The 22,673-nt window shown below is 42.0% G+C and overlaps 1 protein-coding gene across 7 annotated transcripts in view; it reads right to left on the bottom strand.

The window, feature by feature from the left end:
• Positions 1-538: 538 nt before the first annotated feature.
• The window catches only part of NTRK3 (neurotrophic receptor tyrosine kinase 3), a 932,433-nt gene continuing 910,298 nt past the window's right edge, over positions 539-22,673 (bottom strand). For all 7 annotated transcript variants that reach the window (XM_029575291.1, XM_029575284.1, XM_029575285.1 and 4 more), the window contains exons 16-17: positions 14,041-14,199; positions 539-2,799 (exon numbers count right to left, since the gene is read on the bottom strand). In XM_029575291.1, coding sequence (XP_029431151.1) covers positions 2,614-2,799; positions 14,041-14,199 — 345 coding nt within the window. In that variant the 3' untranslated portion in view covers positions 539-2,613. The remainder of the gene's footprint in view (positions 2,800-14,040; positions 14,200-22,673) is intronic.

The following is a 22,673-nucleotide window of genomic DNA, read 5'->3' as shown; positions in this document are numbered from 1 at the left end:
TTGATAGGTTCAAGTGGTGAGGACATATTACACAGCATTTCCGTTTGAAAAGGCTTGGTTTCTCCTCTCAATAATTTTATTTTATTGTTGTTGCTGCCCTAAAATAGTATTTGTGTGACCCTGGCATGACCTTGATGAATATATACCGTAGTATCCTCCATTCTTTCATTATAATCTGCACAAGAGCCAGTGCTTTGTAGTCTTTTTCCGGGTCTCCAGGTCATAAGAATTTGAAAAAGTCTTCACAAGTTTCACTTTGCCCTGGTTGTATCTTTAGTGGAAGGCACCTTACCCCTTTATCTTTTGTTGGCCAGGACAGTTCTCATTAAGACACAAGGCCCTGCAATTGGCCCTTTGTTGGTTTCTCTCACAGTGAAAGCATCAGCCCTCCCGGCCAAGGAACCCTTATCCATGATTCTACGTTTTCACAACAGCTCAAAGGCAGCTGCATCAGTTCCTTCAGGGGCTTTTAGACGTGAGGAGAATTAGTTTTATCAAAACGCTACTCAGTGCAGGTGCTGACACGTTACCCACTATCTCAGAGCTAGACCCTTTCCCGTCTCCATCTCTGATTTAAGTCAAATGTTGAGCTGAGTTAAAAAAAATAATAAATTGTATGTGTATATGTAGAAAACAAACCACAAACCTAGCATTCATTTAATGGTGAGAACTCGATCAGATTCTATCCTATCCATTTACAAAGTTCGCCTTGTAGCTGCAGTCTTTCTAACAAGGAAAGGCTAATGATATGACTGTATTAAATCTTTCCAGACTGCCCTCTGGCAATAGAATAATACCAGAAAGGAAATTGTTTCACAACTGCCATTTCAGGCTTAGACCCATCCTTCCTTTACACGTAGAGACCTATTAACAAACAGTCAGTCAAATTTCAAAATGCCATCTTTTATGCCAAACCTCATCTTTCTGACATGTCTAATTTGCATTTTCTTTCCCATCATTTTTGCGCACCTAATAAGAAGAATAACATGTTTGCTTGTGGTTGGGACATTTTTTTCGCAGAGTATCTTACTTTATCTCTCTGAGAGTCCCGCACAAGTCGAACGTGAAGAAACAAATAAGTATCTTCTGTATTACAGAATAGTTAACATACGCCAACATTTTGCTTTATGATATCTAATCAAAGCACGCGAGGTGGATGGTCTGGCACTACCTTCTCCAGCAACTGAGCTGCCCAAAGGGAAGAAGGGAAAACTGTGTACTGCCCAATGCAGTTGAGCAAACTAAGCCATAGGAAAATGAAGTGACTTGTCCAAAGTCAGTCTCAAAGGGAATCAGTGATAGAGCAGAAATGAAAGACGTACACAAAGTATTCAAATGGCCTAGTCTAGCTGCGCATTGTGCTAGTACAATAAAAATTCATTGTGGTGCACACAGGTTCTCTGTGTAAAATAAGCCTTCCACCTCTAGGGCTCACTGCTTTGTTTTGTTTTTTGTAATGTTATTGACAAAATCCATCAAATGTGACAGAGCAGTTCACAAAGATGGCAATGACTGATGTCCAAAACTACTGGATTGGAGCAGTGACCACTCACTGAATGGATTGGAAGGTGATGCTATTCAGTTACAGTTAAGAGCACAAACACCTTCGTTGTGAGCAATGATGGGAAACAAAACACAGTAAATATGACCTTTCAATGGAAGGTTGCTAAAATATCTCATTTTGGTAAATTTGCTTGCATGTGGCAGTGTATTTTTGAGTACGTTTTCAACCTTATTAAAGGTACTAGGTGTTTAATGATGGACTATGAATTTTACAATGTCAACTATGGTTCCTGACTTTGATCTGTGAGCCTTTTCATTTTCTAAAAAAAAAAAAAAGGAATTGATTCAAAGATTTCATTTTACCCGTAGGTGCCATTTACGTTTTCAGAAAGCGCAGATTCTGTACATTGAAGAGTTAGCAAATTATAAAATTGTCCTGAAATTTAGTAGAAGGTAAATGTAAAGTTTCCATGAGCATGGCTGGATTGAATATCTTTCCCTTTTTATATCCCCACACACGGATGCCATTAGGCAATTCAGACTTGAGGTGCAAACACATGTTTCAACTGACTGCCATTCCAGGATGGAAGGACATGGCTTAACAGGGCTCAGGAACCCACTTGGTGTGCTTGCAACAGGAAGTGCTTTGCTGTCATGACTTCTTTTGCATCCTTCCAGAGCTACAACTTTGCACCAAGTTGTGATGTCAATTTGAAGGATTTCAGACTTCCCTGTTTCAAATTAAGATTGTCTCTATGCATTTTCAGTAAAGAGTCTTGAGCTTTGCACTTGGCCAGAGCAAATTAGGGCCGAATTTTCTATGGTCCTTTTCAGCTCGAGTTAAAGAATTTAGGTTAACATTCCATTTGTAGAATCAAATCTCATCTTCTCTCTACCAGCAGCTCCTTCTCTTTCTTCTGTAGTATTGGCGTAGAGGTTATATTAAAAAAAACAAAAACCGAACTTCCTTTACAGGTTTCTTTCAGTGTTGTGTGTAGCAGGCACTTGAGTTTATTTTTGTATGAAGACGTCTGCTGAAATTAGGGCAGGGAGAATGGGAAGAAGATAGAGAGGAAAAAGTGGCAGGATTATTTTGCACAATAGCCGCCGTTAACCAAGGATGTCCAGGTAGATTGGCGTGGCTTTGCCCAGGACCTGGAGTATCTTGTAGATTTCCTTGATGTTAAGCCTTTGTTGGGGCTCTCTTTGCCAGCAGCCCAGCATAATGTCATAGACTTCTTTGGGGCACACACGAGGTCGTTCTAAAACACGCCCTTGAGTGATACATTCAATAACCTGCAACACAGGTCAAAAGAAGACAACCGTAACTACCAAAGCACAGTTCTGAAATACAATTAACATTAAATGTAACCTACAAATACAAAACTTCAAAGCATGGATGCTGTCAATTCAAAATTATAGATTCAAGTATTCTGTATCTTTGCTAATGAAGGTGAACCATCAAAATCCACAAGGTTTTTATAAACTTGGCAAATATATGACATATTTGGCAGAAAGACATGATGGTTTCTTCTTTTTCCCCATCTTCTTATAGACCTCTTCTTCCTACTCCATTGTTTTCTGACCAAAATCTTACCATAGGAAGAGAATATAGAGGGAGATACAATATAGATTGGTATTCAAGCTTAGAGTACTTGAAACTATACAACATTTTTTAAGAGTTGAAAGGGAAGAAGCAAAAATATAGAACATAATAAATATTACATATAAATATCCAAAATTATTATTTAGTCAAAAATTAGATGATAACTGAGCAACAAAAATGTAATTAATAGCATTTAAATCAGGAAAGGATTAACATAATACAGAGCTGAACAAACCCTAGGCATCAAATCATGGCACCTAGTAGCTGCACCAAATTACTCGGGATTTTCATGCCCTGAATGTCCCCAAATACTGTTGTTGCTGTCATTCCAGAACAACTGTCTTATTTTCGTCAACACATCATGTCTCTTTGACGTTGAGCAGCATGGTACAGTGCTAACTCTTGTGCTCGTCTCAGTGTTGCTAAACTTGACACCAGAAAGCCAGTACAGGAGTTCATGCACTGCACAGCTCAAACTGAATGACAGCCTCCCACTGCAGCCTGAAGAAGGACACCTTCACCAAAGCAGTGGCGGCGACAGCAGCAATAGCGTTAAGGGACTTTTGGGATGGCAGTCAGCAAGGTGAGGGGGATTGCTGGCTTAAGCTATCTGGACAGGTAGGTTGTTCGAAGCTGGCTGGTTGGAATGGCAGGTTTGATATGACTAGGGCTAGCTGTCTGGAGGAAGTGGCAGGTGAGTTGACTGAGTGACTAGGAGGATGGCTATCTTGTTGGAGGAGGCTAACTGGCTGATGAATGAATGGTAGAGATGGCTGTCAGAGGATAAAAGAGGATTGAGAGAGAATAAGGCTGGTGGAGATGAAAGGGATTGAGAGAGAGAGGGGAATGTGGGAATGAGTGCATGGGATGGTTGAGATCAAGAGACTGGAGACAGGATGGGGGGAGAGAGAGAGAGTGTCTGTAGGGATTAGATGAAGGACTGAACTTGAGTAGACAGCTGGAGATAAGAGGGAGCTGAGATAGACAGAATGCTGGGGGATGGGTAAGGGATGGGAGAGAGAGAGACTATAGACAAAATGGGAGATTGAGAAACTATCAAGCGCAGGGTGGAGGATAAGACTGGATGGAGGATAGGGACAGAGAGAGTGAGTGGGAGAGAGAGGAAGACTGGTGGGGAACCAGAGCATGAAGATAGGTGAATCAAATAGGCAATCACCTCAAGCATAGCTATCAGTAGGGTGCTGGCATGCTGCTGAAAACATACTTTCAAGGAGAGGATGGGAGGGCTGCTGGTAGTGTGCTCCTGATTTCTAAGCTTTTTCTTCTCCACAGGCACAGTTAATCAAAAAAGAGCTATGGCAGACATTGAGGGACAAACACCCCCCATCCTCACTGATCGCTTTTGGTGGTGACAACTAAAATGGAGGTGGGATGGCATGAGAGAGCTTTCAGTTGCAGGGTCCTATGTTTTGGGGCTGGCTTTTAGATCCAATGAAGGCCTGACATAATATAAGAGAAACGTACATGATTTGCAATAGGTGCTTTTCTTCACTAACATTAGAATTTTACCTATTTCTCTCTATTATTTCTAAAAGTAATAGCCTTTAGAAAACATTTGCAACTTCACCAAAATACTGTATTTCTATAATACAAATCTGTTACAGTATAAAATCCCATTGAACCACGTGTCTTTAGTTTTGCTATTAAAATACCATATTATCTAGGCAAACTGCTTCAGATAACTTTAACAATAAACCAGAATTAGATTTAAAAATCCTATTATCATCAACTTGAAGCCTATTATTACAGGATAATGATATTCGTACCTCTTTTTACACACTCTATCCCTCTAGAAATAGTTGTCATAGCATCAGACTAACGGGTGCTGAAAACTTATAAAGTGGGGAATGGTTTTATGTGCATAAATGACTTGTTATAAACTGCCCGGGACTCAGTGTGTGTGTGACCTAATTTCAAGGGTACTTTTATGTGCACCGGGGAGCGGCATTCCAAGGAGCGGAGTTTGTGTTTTGAAAATAAACTGCGTGATTTTATAAGTAACGTGCATGCACCCATATCGGCACGTGAGCAGAGATTTGCTGCAACTTAACATTCCCCTCTCGCACGTGCAAGCAAGCCCACCGGTTTGCCCAGTTCATATCGAGGTCTTCAAAACCCATTCTGGTTCTTCATCCTGCAAGCTCCCCTCCCCCCCCCCCCCCCCCACTTGACCCTGAACCCTCACGCTGTGTTGAAAACCCTAAAACTTGAGATCTCCAGAGTTGCTCTTCATCTTGACCAGCTGTAAAATTATGTGGCTAACAATCCAGGCACTTGCCATGGTCAGCCTTTTCAAAATATTAATTTACATGCATAAGTCATGGCCTCGCCCCAGAATGACCATGCCTCTCTCCCCCCCCCCCCCCCCCCCCTTATTCTTGATGCATGCACAGGCATGTACACACATACTTCATGGCTTCTTAAAATCTGCATTGCTTGTGGGCGGCCCACATACGCGCATATCTGGGCATTTTTTGCATGAGCAACGCTTTTAAAATCTGCCTGTATGTGCACCTTCACAGGTTATGCCTTTAGACAGGGATGTGCAGGCAAAACATTTCTGTTTCAGTTTGTTTCGGTGGGGATTTTCATTTTCGTTCATTTCATTTTCCGTTTTTAATGGTTCTTTCATTTTTTCATTCTTGGCAACTAATGTGTGCAAGTTCATTATTTGGGTGCACAGTTTGCCAATTTGTACGCACAACTTGGCAAAATGTGCGCAAAACCACAAACTGTGCACACAACTATCAAATTGCACAAATAAGTACTGAACTGTGCACACAAATCAGTGAACAAAGCAAAAAATCGTATTCATTATGGAGCCACTGTCCAATTTGGTTTGTTCCTTTCAGAACAAACTAAAAATGTCCTCATTTGTCACATCTTGTACATTCATTTGAAAAGAATACACATCCCTACCCTTGTCAGAACAGGTGAAACTTTGTCCAGGAATTTTCAAAATGAGCTTATATGCATGGGTTTGCTTTGAAAATTCAGGAGAAAGTTTATACATCAAAAGGGACATACAGACTTTACCTCCACATTTATAAAATTACCCTCCCTGTGGCTTCCAGAAGCAAAGGATTTCATTTTAACTCTCTCTGACGTATTCACAAAAAAAGGTGCGATATCAAATGAATAAATAGGATAAAATAGAAAAGTCATAAATAGGGATTGAGGTGACTTCCTGTCCTTTAGCTCACTCCTCCCCCATATTACCTCTCCACAGAAGCCTGTTAACTTTACATAACTGCTGTGCGACTTTTGCTCTAGCAGCAGGACCCTTCTTGGAAGTCTGCGGTACGTTGGTTAAAAGCAAATCTGGAGTCTTGGCAAAGTATAATCCATATCTCATTCTGTAAGACAGGTCTTTTATAACAAATGAAAGGAGTATTTAAAAAAAATAAAAAAGAAGCAGATTTTATTCTTGGACTCCTGACAGAACCAACTCAATCCAGGTAACCAAATGGAAACAATGCACACTCCTAGCACGTGACATCACAGGGAGAAAGGGATCTTTGCAGATCAAATTGATGTCTTCTCCGACATTATTTTACATAGCATAATACAGAGTCTTCTCAGCTGACCAAGTTGCCGTTTATTTCTGTTTGAGGTACAAAGTTAATCTGTTCACAACTAGAGGGCTGTGCTTCCCATCGATGGGTTAGTTGGTTGCTGTTAGGTCATGGAGAAAGTATGGCTAGGTCTATGAAATGATTAGGGATTTCTTTTCTCTGTGTATTGGAGGCTGATCCTCCCCCTATTCCTATTGATGCATGAGGTTGAAAGCACTCTGATGCTGACAGTTTGACAGCTGACACAGCATGGTCCTGCTTGCCTTTCACTTGAGATTCTTTCTCTCCAAACGGCTGCAAATTTTGCAGCTCACTAGTCAAGAACAGCAGCTCTAATGGAAGTCAACACTGGCCCTTGTTTGTTTTGCACTCTGTAAAATAGTGCTGTCAGCTGCCTAACTTGACAGAACTTCTCTCCTTCAGTGTCTGGATGGTTTGGATAGCATCTTAATTTACAAAGAGTGAAAATATATATATATCATGTTCCTGCACCAGTATTCAAGGGAATTTAATTCTTAGTTTTAAAGTTATTGTACATGAATTACAACACATTGTTGTCTATACCTTGACACAGCTAATCGGATGTTAAATGTCCTCCTTGATCAAGCCTCTCCAGGACCTGAGCTTGATCAATTAGGATGCTACATAGTTCCTTGTAAGCACAGGATGCAGATTCTGCTTTCCAAGCAGAAATGCACATGAGTGCTCCAGTGCATATTTGGTGGGACAGCCAGTGGTGCTGAATGCACAAGGAATGAAAAGTGGCCAGAAAGGATAAGCATCTCAGTGAAAGAGCTCCATGAATGTAGTTATCATGGTTCCTCTACTGCTTGGGCTGCAGTGTATGAGCATTCTTTCCAGCAATGCTTATTGTTGGCTCACAGAGACAAACCTATAGATCTGCTATAACCTAGTTGGTTTGCTCCAGAGTTTCCAAGAATACATACATTATCCTTCTTCATTTTTAAATGATCTATTCCTCAATAAATTAGAGACAGAATCTCCACTAGTAGAGTAGATGTGAACGTCAATATAAAATCATGTGCATATCTGCTTGCATCTACTTGATTTTATAACACGTGTGTGTATGTTATAAAATTGCCGTGTCCATGTGTACGTGCCGGCAAATGCACGCACCTGTGCGCCCACATGCAGCTCTTATAATTTACTTCTATGTGAACAAGTTAGAGTCAAAGGAGCTGCTTTCTATACAGTTGTAAGATAGGCAGTAATAATTCCATGAGATGTTATGCTTACGTATCCTTAAGACCTGAAACATCAAAGTTCAGTGAAAGAGGCTTGACAAGTCTGGAATGAAAATGCATTAGGACGAATATATTGAAAAAAGAGCTTCGAGAATGCATGTGTTTATCTTTTATGAATAGGAATGGCCTAGCTGCTCAAATAAATAATCTTCTCTGATGTATGCATTTAGCTAGCATAAGTAATTCAGATTCACCAAAGGATAGACTGATATCTACTGAGACAAAGGTTGAACATTAAGATGCTTTTTAGTTTAAAAACTACCAGGAATTCCTAGCCAAAATTTTGAAATTTCCATTGTGAGGATCTAAAAAAGATTTTTAAATATTTCATAAGATATGCCATGATGGCAAAGGTCCATGAGCCCCAGCATCCTGTCTTCAACAGTGGCCAATCTGAATCACTAGAACAGTGGTTCTCAACCTTTCTAATGCCGTGACCCCGCAATACAGTTCCTCATGTTGCGGTGACCCCTCGCCCCGCCCTCGCCCCGTGAGGGTGGGGTGAGGGCGGGGCTTTGGTCATATGGGGGCGGGGTTATGGATGGGGTTGGATTTTAGTGCACACTTATCATTTAATTATGACATTTATAATGTGAATGTAACTCAACTCACCATAGGTTCTCACATGCATGGCACACTGACCCATGATAGTCACGGGGCTAGATGTAAAAGTACAGTTTGTATCCACAGGAATCCCCTGACCCACAATAATGGATGTAAAGCAGAATTATGACATTCCCCATACAACTCACCCTACAAAAAAGATATATTCTGGTTCTAGTGACATCTCAGTAACAGCAACTCAAACTCCTTCTATTTCCAGGCTCAATAGCCCTACTTATGAAAAGACAGCAGTTTACCACCAATGCATGTCCTCTGAGAAAACACAACAAATAAGACCGATACAAACGCTTACATGCTAGCAAAATATCTCATCTCGGTAACAGACACAGAACCGACCTAACATACTCCCAGGATCTGTAGTAATGCACATAAACTAATCCGCACACAGTTACACCTGTATTATGGAATACACTAAACAGGAGCAACCCTATCTATGAAAAGGCAACCCTATAAATATTAAATCAGGCCCTAAAAACCAATACACCTCTTATTAGGAAAACAGAACTAGCAAGCAGCTAAAGATCCCCACACAGAAATAATTGTAAAACTATACTAATAAGCAGAATAAATGTTTCTAAACAGCTATGAACAGAATAACATCCAACAATTAAAAACTCATAAAAACTATTAAACATTCTCCAAACACCAATAAAATATTTCAAAAAAGCAGACATCACACAATTAAAATGGCAGTCAAGAAAAATAAACTTAAAAAGCCACCTTTACTTATCCCCTCCAGCAGCTCTCCTACTCCCCTTCCCTGCAGGCCATGGCACTCACCAGAAGCAGCAGTAGAAGCTAAGCTCTATACTTATGGTCCTCTTCCTTAGTGCCCATGTCTCTCACACACACACACACACCATACCAGTCATGCCCCCATGACCAGTTTCTGTCTCTCACACACCAATCATCTCCCAAACAGTCTTTGGCACACACACACACCAGTCACCTTCCTGAACAGTTTCTCTCATGCCATACACACACACACACACACACACACACACACACACACACAGGCTTCCCACTCCCGTGTTCTACTTACATATATGGGCTTCTCACTCTCATAATCACTTTCTCTGTCTCTCTCTCTCTCACACACACACACACTCACTCACTCACCAGTCTCTCACTCCCATGCTTGTTCTCTCCACATGCACAGGCTTCTCATTCCCATAATCACTTTCTCTCTGTTACACACACACCAGTCTCTCTCATTTCCATGCTCACTCTCCACGTGCACAGGCTTCTCATTCCCTGAATCACATTCTCTCATATTCACACACACACACCAGTCTTTTTCTCTCACACGCACCATCACCTTACCAAGCAGTCTCTCTCTCTCATGCATGCACACTCACCCAGGTTTCTCACTCCCATGCTTTCTTTCACCCCCACAACACCAGGCTTCTTACGCACATGCTTTCTCACATACCCAGACTTCTCACTTCCATGCTTTTTCTCTCTCTCACACACACACATCAGTCACCTCCCTGACTAATGTCTCACACTCTCACATACACATCAGTCATCTCCCTGAGCAATCACTTTCATTGTCTCTCACATACACACACACATCAGCTCTCTGACCAGTCAATCACACACAGGCTGGCTGGCTGCTTCTCTCTCTTTCTCTCACTCACTTCCTCTTCTCCCCCGAGCACAAATGGGAGCTGCAGCAGCCTCCGCTGGCCAAGAAAGAAGAATCCCATCGGCCGCGGGAGGCTCATGCTGCTGTCTCCTTTCTCCATTACCGGCTACTTCTATTGCTCGAGGACCGATGCTGCAGCCGCTGCTGCTACTTTTTCGCGCGGCTCTCTCTCCTTCCCGCGCACCGCGATTCACTTCCTGTTCCGGGTCACGGGAGGGGGGGGGGGGGGCAGGCGCAGGAAGAAGAAAAGGCCCAGCCACGGGTGCACAGCTTCTTCTAGCGCCGCTGCCGTTCCCGCTGGGCTTGAACGTGCTGACAGCCCGGCGGCAACAGCAGCGGGAGAGACCGGGAGCGCGCGACACACCTGCCGGTGCTTGGCGGCGCCGCGGACCGGCAAAAAACTCCCACGGCCCGGTCCCGGTCCGTGGACCGGTGGTTGGGGACCCCTGCTTTAGGCGACCCCTGTGTTTTGGGCGTTCGACCCCCGCCGGGGTCGCGACCCACAGGTTGAGAACCGCTGCACTAGAAGGTATCTGGCAAATCACAAAAAGTAAATTCATTTCAGAAATGCTCCTATGAAATAGTCATAATTGTCTTGTATCAATTAAAAAATGTTATATATTTAAATTTTCAACTTTGATACCACTTTCCCAATGGGGTTCAAAGCAGTTTACAACCAACAGGAACAATGCAAATTATTAATGCACATACAGGTCGATTTTAAAAGCATTTCTCATGCAAAAATGGCTCCATACACGCCTATGTGGGCCGCGCACGAGCAATGCAAACTTTAAGAATCCAGGAAGTATGCATGTACACACCTGTGTGTGCATTAAGAATAAGGAGGCAGAAAGGGGCGGAGCCTGGGGGTTCTGGGGTGGGGCCAAGATTACACATGTAACCTCAAATTTTGCAAAGGCTGAACATGGCAACAAGTACCATGTTACCTGCGTAACTTTGCTACTGGTCCTGATGAGGGGCAAGGAGTCCTGAAAATGGGGGCTGGGGAAAGGGAGAGGGAGAGAGAGACACACACACAATCTGGCACTATATATCTCCCACTGAAAGAGGGGCACTTTCAATTCAGGGTGGATTTGGGAGTGAGCGGTGTTACATTGGTCTGCCTAGAGCACAAGGGTCTGTAGACCCTTGTAACACCACCCCCCAAAAGTGTCCCTCTTATAGTGGGAGATATATAGAGCGTCAGATTGTCTCTCTAACAGAGCCTCTCTCTCTCTTCCCCCCCCCCCCCCCCAAAAAAAAATATGGCCACTTGTGCATGTAAAGGCTGCACAAATACGTGCAGCAGGGATATTTTAATTGATACATGTGTACTTGCATGCGAGATATTAAATTAAGCATATCTTTTCTCACATGCCCAATACACGCATTTATGGGCACACGTGTGCTCCTTTTAAAATTTAAACTCAACAAATTAAACTATTTACACCAGTAAAAGTAACCCTGATGCAGAAACATTTGTTTTGAAATGCAGATCGTGTCGGGATGGGATGTGTATTCTTCGAGCTAAGATAAGTTTTTATATGCAATATGTAATCAAAACATTATTTGAAAAAACAGTATAAAACTTTGCCAGATGATTATGCATAAGACAATGAAGGTCTTAGTACTGGTAGTGTCTAGTATGATGGCAAAAAAACATGTGTGTAGTGTATGTGGGAAAGTTTTCTCTTTTAATATATTTCTGAGTTTCCCTTTCCTATTCACGCTGTTTTCTAGTGGAATTACTCTTTTCCATTAAGCCATATCTTTTTATATGGCCAGTGATTTTATTTTTAAAGAATTGCTTCTATCATTTTGCCTGGCACCAACATCAGGAACACTGGTCTATAGTTTGCCAGATCAACCCTAGAGTCTTTTTGAAAAATCAATGTCACATTGGCCTCCTTGCTGTCTTCAGGACCCTTTTAAATGATAGGTCACAGACTACTGGTAAGAGGTTAGCAATTTCATGTTTTAGCTCTTTTAGAACTCTGGAGTAGATGCCATCCAGTCCCAGTAATTTGTTACTCTTTAGTTTGTCAATCAGATCTATTATATCCTCCAATGTCACAGCTATTTGTTTTAGTTGATCAGAATCTCCACCATTAAATGTCTGAGGTGTGCGTATGTTCCCTGCATCTTCCTCCCTAAAGACCGAGTCAAAGAATTCATTCTGGTTTTCCTGCTGTTTCCTCCTCCCTGAACATGACTATTGACCTTGGATCCTCTAGTGGCCCAACTGATTCCCTCCCAGGCTTTTTACTTTGAATGTACTTGAAAAAGTTTTAATTATTAGTTTTTGCCTTATTGGTATTCTTACTTAGCCTGTCTAACAACTCTTTTACATCTAACGTCTATTTTTTCCATTTGGGTTTGCTTTCCATTTTTTGAATGATGCCCTTTTAGCTTTAACAGCCTCCTTTACCTCACCGGTAAACCAGTTGTTTGTTTCTTTTAACGTAAGGAATACATTTTTTTTGGGCTTCCAAAATGGTATTTTTAAACAATGTCTCCACACTTCTTTCAAATGTTTAACCTTTGCAACTGGTCCTTTTAGTTTGGTTTTTTATTATCTTGCAATTTTCTCATTCTATTATAGCCTCACTTTTTAAAGCTATGTGCTACTGTAATAGTTTTATTTAATATTCTCCCTACTTTGATTATGTCAAATTTTATTGCATTATGATTGCTATTGCTTAGAGGCTCCACTACAGTAACCCCTCATACCGGGGGACTAGATATAAAATAGCTGCCCCTCTCATTTCTATGAACGTGGTATTTACTAAAGGGGGCTATTCTAACCAGCCCTCATAACTATTTAAAACAAAATTCAGATTTTGATGGAATTTTTATAAACTAGCTGTCAGCTGTATCAGTCTATATGTCCACCTGAAAGTTCAGCTTCTCACTTTGATCTGCAGAAATAAATGCTGAATCCATAAAACAATTATAGCTTGTCACTTGGCTTCCTTTTTATAACATTTCCCAAATAAAACTGCTTAGACTTCAGCATTTTATTGTTCAAAATGGTGTGCTCTCAGATTCCTTGATATCAGAATTATAAATAATAGCTATGATTTACGTGGGATCTTTCATGGAAAGATGGCCAGAAATGCGTTGCTAGCTTTTTCCATACATATAATAATTATATAGTTTTAATTCATGCATTGTGCATATACAAATCCCTTAAAATATAAATCGTGCTATTTTAAAACTTATAGTTATGTTCCTTAATATCAGCCAAAGAACAAGCTACAGTATATCATCAATGTCCTATAACTCTTTCCAGAACCTATTGTTATGTGCATTAGATATATATACAATCACTTCAGAGGTGCTATGTGAGAAATATTGGACTAAGCACTGAATTATTTAAACAATTTTCCATGGACTGGAAATTTACTATCTGTTAATGCCCTGCCTGGAAGAAGTGGAAATTAAATGTGATACCAGTGGCCTTTAACTCAGACCAGGCATTAAATGACAGTAAGTGTGCTGTTCAGGATTAATTATTGCTGTTATACCTTACAACTGTTGGAGATTTTTTTTTTGTGATATTGATGAAAAATAAACAAAAGATTAAATTATTCCCAGCAGTTAAGTCAATGAAGCAGCATCACTAGGACAGTAAACAGTCAGAATCCACAAATCAGTCAAGAAGCGGCAATCAAATGGACTTTTGCATCAATCCTTTCGATGAAGAACAATGGGAGAAATATTATGCAGATTATATTTTGTTATAACACACTCGTGCTCTCTAGGTTGCTCAGCCCAGGGAGGGAACTAGCTCAGTACCTCTGTGTTGGAGAGCTGGAACCAAGGCTGTTTGCCGTAGGTGAATATCTCCCAGAGGATCACTCCAAAGCTCCAAACGTCACTCTCTGTGGTGAACTTCCTGTACATGATGCTCTCAGGCGGCATCCAGCGAATTGGCAGCATGGTGTGACCTCCCACCTAGGAGACAAGAAATGATGTTATCCTGCATAAAGTATTTATTTATTTAAGACTTTTTTTTTATACCGATATTAGTAGCTACATCATATCGGTTTACAGCAGAACTAAGATTGGAAATTACATTAAACGGGAATCGGGGATGGGGGTTTACATAGTACATTGTAAGTAAGCAATAATACTTTATTTTGAAGGCAGTATGAGGAAAATCATGGCAGGAGAAATCAGAAATATCACATAGTCATTTTGCATCTACAATAGATTTACTAAAGCCATCAACAGGGCTTGTCAAAGTATATGACCCAACACAGGAGAAGACATTGGGGGGAAAAAAGCAATGCTGAAGGGGAGAGTGAATGAATATCTGTCGAATTAAAATTTATTACGGTATCAGATTCAGATGAGGGTCCTTGAGAAACCTGTATACGGTCCAAGACTCCAAAATGCTAGAGGCCTGCTGTAAATCTTATGCGATGCCTAGTTATAGGAAGGGCTCTAAAATATTGAACCAAAGTAGCTCCAGACCAGTAATTTTATTTTCTGATACTGGAGCTCAGCGATTCATGATCAATATGTTCTATTAAGAAACTGAAGTTTCGTTAATACTGCTACCAAAGCAGATCCGTAGCTAGGAAAAATGTGCTACAGCTAAATTATTTGAATTTATTAAAGCTTTTGACAGTACAACATGAAAGGATGTTGGTACAAGGTAAAGAAGACAGGTACTGAGGAGTTCATTTGTCTTTTGGAACAAAATCTGACCAGTGGGGAAGTTTTCAGTAAATTATCATCAATGGACACTAAACCAAAACAGTGTAGAGTAACCAGTGTGCACCAAATTTTCTTTTATTTCTCTTTTATTTTTAAATAAATTAATATGGAGCAGGAGGGTGGTGTTGAAAAGATGAGTATTTACTGCAGGAGCACACCTGTGTTGCCAAGATCTGTAGAAGACAGAAATAAAAATAATCCTCGGCATAAATTCATCCATCCATCACATTTTTAATAGCCTCCTAGCTAACATATGGGAAAAACTAAGTGTCCTTGTTAGTGCACAGGTGGCTATAAAGTAAAATATGTTTTAATTCAGTATTTTAGCTGTAGAGGTGGAGACCTATTTAAACTATGCACCACTTCCTTACACATTTATGAAAAATCTACTCTGCCTGGGGATCAAAATACCCAGAATGTGCATTTGTTTAAAATCTTGGTAGACAAAAATCCTCTTTTACAATTTGCTTCTGCATGTCTCTTTCAGGAAATTGCAGATGGGTTTGTGGTACACCAAAGGTTTTGCACAACTCACTGCCTCACTTTGGCCAAAAGGCTAGCAAAATAGTCAAGTCTCCCAACCATTTGTTTATTGATTGATTTTTTCATTGCTGGGTGAAGATAAAGTAAAGCAGTGCCTGGGAAGAATTGTTTTCTAGCGACATTAAAAGTTACTACTTCTTGCTGATTTCTATGGCTTTCTGTATAATCCAAATTACAGGAAGCATCTCATTGATCTTTTTTTTATATATATATTTTTTTGGGGGGGGGGGCAAGCATCATTTCTATTAATTTTCCCTCCCCCAGATTCATCCTTCATTCTGTTGACTAAAGGAAAATGGCAAACATGGTCCCTGAGGTCAAAGAAAATAACCTATTTGTCTTTCAATGGATCATAATTTCCAAATATGCTATTTAATTTTGCTTTTTTTTTCCAGGGTTCATTACATACTGAATGTCAAGCTGGTTGGCCAAGAAAAGTCAACATTTCAATCAAAGTCCCTGTACTCTTTAATAATAAGTAATTTCAGACCAGATTGGATGAGAGAGTTAGCAGTAGATTGATACAAAGAGAGGGATTTAGTTTAAGGAAAGAGGGATGGGAAAGTAGCTCTTTAATTGTGAAAAGAAGAAATGAGCAGTTTGTAGTTATGATGCTGTTGAACTAGGATCCAGGAAGGAATTTCAGAAGTTGGAAGGCATGGGAGAATTTGGGTAAGTGGACATGACAAAGCAGCAGAGAGACATGACACAGCATTCTTGGTCAATGGCAGAAGAGCAAGAGAGCAGAAACAAGGAATCTGAATAGGCACGATCAGCAGTATCACCGGCTCCTAAACTAGTTGGCGCAATCATCAGTAAACAACCCTGCACTTGTTTCCATTATATGGGAAAACACGAGCTATAATAGCTGGATAAATGGTACATAGTAAATAGCAGCTAAAAAACATGCAAACAAAATGAAGGTTGACCACAGATATTATTAACAATACCAGTATTAAGAGGAATGTTTGGAATGGAGTAGAAAATTAGACAATATGAAGCTATTATAAAAAAAAAAAAAAAGAAGTGCATAAATTCAAGGGTAGATTTTAAAAGGTATGAGCTTGTCCATGTGCGAGCGCTACCCAGCATGCGCCAGATTTTATAATCCGTGCTCGCATGTGCGGGCGGCACACGCAAGGGGGGAGGACTTAGGCAATTCTCACGCGATGACGCATCCCGGCCTTCCCCATTTCCCTTCCCCCCCCCCTACTTCACCTTCCCTACCCTACCCTTCCCCCTCTCCTCCCCACCTCCTAAATCCAGTTTTGTTTTGTTTTTTTTCACCTTTCTTCAGCAACTTACTTCAGCTCCCGAGCTGAAGTAAGTTGCATGCTCTGGGACAGTGAGGCTCTGGGACAGCGAACCATGGTGCTGACCCGGTCCATCCCCTCCCACCCCACTCCTTCCCACCCAGAACTCGTCCTCCTGGCCCCTCCCCCCCCTTTCAAGAGGCCTGGCATTTGAGCGTGTACCGGCCTTTACGCGCGCGGCGGGGCCTCTTGGAAAATTCACCCGCAGGCGTAAGACCCGGCCATGTGCATAAAGGCCGGAATTTACACGCGCCGGGCATTTAAAATCTGCCCGTTAGTCAAATAATAGGTGCCTATTTTTTTTAAAAACTTAGGCATCTACATTTTTGGCTAAAAATTCACATAAATTCATGCTTTAAACTGGGATTTATACATATAAATGCACTTTACCCATGTAAGTGGGCTTTCGAAAGTTGCTACAATTTATGCCATTGAATTGTCAAAGGTTTTACCTTCCTTAAGTGCATTTAATGCAGGTAAATGCTTTGGAAATTTTCTACGATAGGTTATGTTTACAGGCAAATCTCCTTTAAAAATTCACCTGTTACAGTGTAAATTTACGTATGCGATTCAATTGCCTTGATTTAGGTTCCTAAGGGCCTTATTTTCCAAGGCTATTGCAGGCTTGCGCTACCTGCATCGGGGCGGAGTCAGCCCGTCACCGGGGCCGACTCTGTGACGACGCCGTGGGCGGCCAAAAAGGTAAGGGCCTTTTCGCGTCCAATAGCGCCACCTTTCACGGTGGCGCTAATGGGTGCGAAACCGGCAGTGACTGCACCGCAGCAGTGCGATCGCTGCCGGCTAGCGCAGGACCGCACCCCCCCGCCGACCCCCCCCGCCCCCCTTTAGTGCGATTTTCTAAGTATCGCAGGCCTGCGATACTTTAGAAAATGAGGCCCTAAGTTAGATACCTAAAGGTAAGTGGAGTTCACGCTGCAGAGAGGGGCGGTACTAGTGATGCACCACAGGGATTGGACCTTGGACCAGTTCTGTGAAGCATTTTCATAAGTGATTTTGTAGAAGCTCTGTCTTTTGAGGATAAGCACATGCCATACTGGGTCAGACCAAGGGTCCATCAAGCCCAGCAACCTGTTTCCAACAGTGGCCAATCCAGGCCATAAAAACCTAGCAAGTACCCAAAACTAAGTCTATTCCATGCTACTGATGCCAGTAATAGCAGTGGCTATTTTCTAAGTCAACTTGATTAATAGCAGGTAATGGACTTCTCCTCCAAGAACTTATCCAATCCTTTTTTAAACACAACTATACTAACTGCACTAACCACATCCTCTGGCAACAAATTCCAGAGTTTAATTGTGCGTTGAGTGAAAAAGAATTTTCTCTGATTAGTTTTAAATGTGCCCCATGCTAACTTCATGCAGTGCCCCCTAGTCCTTCCTTTATCCAAAAGAGTAAATAATTGATTAACATTTACCTGGTCTAGACCTCTCATGATTTTAAACACCTCTATCATATCCCCCCTCAGCTGTCTCTCCTCCAAGCTGAACAGCCTTAATCTCTTCAGCCTTTCCTCATAGGGGAGCTGTTCCATTCCCTTTATCATTTTGGTCGCCCTTCTCTGTACCTTCTCCATCGCAATTATATCTTTCTTGAGATGGGGCGACCAGAATTGTACACAGTATTCAAGGTGCTGTCTCACCATGGAGCGATACAGAGGCATTATGACAACCTTTGTTTTATTCACCATTCCCTTCCTAATAATTCCTAATATTCTGTTTGCTTTTTTGACTGCCACAGTACACTGAGCTGATGATTTCAAACTATGACACCTAGATCTCAAAATCTGCAACAGGGTAGAAACCCAGGAAGGTGTGTAAAACCTGAACAAAAATCCAGCAAAGCTTCAGGAATAGCCTAGAGCCCACCGGCTAAGATTTAATAGGGATGTGAATCGGGCTTCGGATGATTGAAAATATCGTCGATATTTTCAAAATAGTCAGAAATCGGGGACCCCAAAACAATAGGAAAACCCCACGATATTGTTCGTGGGGGTTCTCTTATCGTTTTGGGGGAGGGCGGGAAAAACGGCACACAAAAATAAACCCCTAAACCCACCCCGACCCTTTAAAACGAATCCCTTAGCTTCCCTCACCCTCCCGACCCCCCAAAAAACTTTTTACAGGTACCTGGTGGTCCAGTGGGCCCCGGGAGCGATCTCCTGCTCCCGGGCCATCGGCTGCCACTAATCAAAATGGCGCCGATGGCCCTTTGCTGCCATAGCATTTTCCTGACGAACCATCTTGGGGGGGTGGGGGGGCTTTCTGCCACTATGCCTTGCTGCTGAACCCCAGACTCTACCCCATGAGGTGTTCTTGACACTGTGGATAGCTGTTTTACACCGCTCATGGTGATTTGTGGCTTTTCTTGTCACATTTTGTGCTACTTTGGCCCTATGTCAGTGCCTGTTTTTTTTTGTCTGCAACCTTTGATGCTTTGTCCCTCTTCATGGTGAATTAGGATATTCTTGCCACTCTTAGTGCCACTTTGCCTCTCTCTTGCTGCCTGGGGGTTCATGCCACTGCTACTGGTGCCCTCTTTTGAAGCCTTGTGGTATTCTTGCCTCTCTTGCTACTGATTTGCTCCTCTGATGGTGCCTTGTGAAATATCTGCAACTGCTGGAACCTTTTCCTATTTACGATGCCTTTGACTCATTGCTATTTTTTGTGCCACTTTGCATAGTTTTCGTGCCTTGGTGACTCTTTCATCTTTTGAGGATGTCTACCTACCAGTTTCTTTAGAACAGATTAGAGAACCCCCATTTTGAAGCTCAACATAGGTTCCATTGCTTCCCATATTGCCTTTAATGAAACATATAGAAACATAGAAATGACGGCAGAAGAAGACCAAACGGCCTATCAAGTCTGCCCAGCAAGCCTTCGCACTCTTTTTTTTTTTTTTTTCTCCTCTCTCATACTTATCTGTTACTCTTGGCCCTTAGTAACCTTTTGGCTCTGTATCCCTTCCACCCCCGCCATAATGCAGAGAGCAGTGTTGGAACTGCATCTAAGTGGATATCTAGCTTAATTAGTTAGGGATAGTAACCACCGCAATAAGCAAGCTACACCCATGCTTGTTTACCCAGTCTATGTAATTCAGTCCTTGTTGGTTGTTGTCTGTATATAGATCCACTTTTCTTCATTCCCCCTGCCATTGAAGCAGAGAGCTATGCTGGATATGCGTGAAGTATCAGTCTTCCTCCCTTGCCGTTGAAGCAGAGAGCTAACTTGCATTGAAAGGGAAGTATCAGACTTTCTCCCCTGCCGTTAAAGCAGAGAGCTATGCTGGATAGGCATTGAAAGTGAAGTATCATGCTTATTTGTTTAGGAGTAGTAACTGCCATAACCAGCAAGCTACTCCCTGCATTTTTTGTGAATGGAAACCCTTTTTGTTTTTTTCCACATTACCTCTTGCCGTTGAAGCTTAGAGCAATGTTGGAGTCACATTAACTGTGTGTATGTTTATTGAATAAGGGTACTATCTCCAGGTAATAGCTGTCATTGGTATAATCTCCAGGTAGTAACCGTCATTCCCACGAGCCACCCACTCTTCATCACATCCTCTAGACTTTATAGATCCATAGTGTTTATCCCACACCCCTTTGAAGTCCTTCACAGTTCTGGTCTTCACCACTTCCTTCGGAAGGGCATTCCAGGCATCCACCACCCTCTCCGTGAAGAAATACTTCCTGATATTGGTTCTGAATCTTCCTCCCTGGAGCTTTAAATTATGACCCCTGGTTCTGCTGATTGTTTTCCGATGGAAAAGGTTTGTCGTTATCTTTGGGTCATTAAAACCTTTCAAGTATCTGAAAGTCTGTATCATATCATCTCTGCTCCTCCTTTCCTCCAGGGTGTACATATTTAGATTCTTCAATCTCTCCTCATAAGACATTTGATGAAGACCCTCCACCTTTTTGGTCGCCCTTCTCTGAACCGCCTCCATCCTGTCTCTGTTCCTTTGTAGATACGGTCTCCAGAACTGAGCACAGTACTCCAGGTGAGGCCTCACCAAGAATCTGTACAAGGGGATAATCACTTCCCTTTTCTTATTCAATATTCCTCTCTCTATCCAGCCCAGCATTCTTCTGGCTTAAGCTATCACCTTGTCACATTGTTTTGCCGACTTCAGATCATTAGACACTATCACCCCTAGGTCTCTCTCCTGCTCCATGCACATCAGCCCTTCACCCCCCATTGAATACATTTCTTTTGGATTTCCACACCCCATATGCATGACTTTGCACGTCTTGGCATTGAATCTCAGCTGCCATAACTTCGACCACTCTTCCAGCTTCCTTAAATCCCGTCTCATTCTCTCCACTCCTTCTGGCGTGTCCACTCTGTTGCAGATCTTAGTGTCATCAGCAAACAGACAAACCTTGCCTTCTATCTCATCCGCTATGTCACTCACATAGATATTGAACAGGACTGGTCACAACACTGATCCTTGCGGAACTCCGCTCTCTCTTCAGACTAAGTTCCATTTATCATCACACATTGTCGTCTTCCGTCAACCAGTTTGCAATCCAGGCCACCACCTCAGCACTCACTCCTAAGCTTCTCATTTTATTCACCAGCCTCCTGTGTGGGACCGTATCAAAAGCCTAGCTGAAATCCAAGTAGATGACATCGAGCACTCTTCCTTGATCCAATTCCCTAATCACCCAGTCGGGAAAACAAAAAAGCAAATTGGAACAAATAAACTTTTTTTCATTTGAAATTAATCCAATAACTGGAGGTGACCTACAAACTGAATAAACAAACTGAAATGAAAATTTTGCCTCCTGACCATAACAAGGATAAGGTGACAGGAAAAGCCAGAAAGATTCTTTAGTGCAAAGGAAGATGAATAGTCAGATAAAAGGAGGTGATATTGCCCTGTATAAGTCTCTGGTGAGCTCTCATTTGGACCTCGTGCCTTCACATGGTAGGGATAAAGGCCAGTTGACGCCATTCTGAAAAACGATGTCAACTAGGCCCGGAAATAGGGGGGCACTTTCTGAGCCCCCACTAACCCATCAACATGACTTCAAGTAGGTAGGGGGGTCTGGAGGTGGGGACCAAGACCTCCAGGGATTATATTTGCAAGGGGGCTCCGGGGCCGTAGTGCTGTTGGGCCACCTGTAGGGGTCTGGCTATTGGGGGAGGGGGATGTTGGGGCAGAGGGTATTCCAAGGAATTGGGGAGGGGTTAGTAGAGGGGTCGGGCATTGCCACATGAATTTTTTTTGTTTAATTTGGGGATCAGGGCCGCCTTGACAGGTGTAGTTTTTTGGAGTCCCGCAGCTTTAACGGGCCTTTCAGGTACATCAGGATGCATGTTAGCAACCCGATGCCCTTGGGAAACAAATAACTACACCTCCCTGAAACATGATAAAATAATGTGGCTGAATGTTTTCAAAGTCTGCTGTGTTATTTCATTACCATAGAATTGCCTATGCAATAGCTGGTTTGCCTGAATTAGGCTAGGGGTGGCCAACTCTGGTCCTCAAGAGCTACAACCAGGCTAGGTTTTCAGGAGATCCACAATGAATATGCATGAGGTAGATTTGCATAGAATGGAGGCAGTGCATGCAAATCTACCTCATGCATATTCATTGTGGATCTCCTGAAAACCAGATCTATTTATGGTTCTCGAGGACTGGGGTTGGCCACCCCTGCATTAGGCAATTTTATGGATGTAAAGTAGTTAATTTTCATAGGGGGATGGAATCTTTGGCAATATTGTGCCATAAACAGCATTTAACACACAAAAAAGCTCTGTTTATCATACGTCATCACCTTATCGTGGTTTCGTGAATCTAATTATTTATTTGTTATATGCGATTAAT

Source organism: Rhinatrema bivittatum, chromosome 13 (genome assembly GCF_901001135.1).
Source record: "Rhinatrema bivittatum chromosome 13, aRhiBiv1.1, whole genome shotgun sequence".
NCBI lineage: Eukaryota > Metazoa > Chordata > Amphibia > Gymnophiona > Rhinatrematidae > Rhinatrema > Rhinatrema bivittatum.
This window is presented reverse-complemented; position numbering and strand designations above follow the sequence as displayed.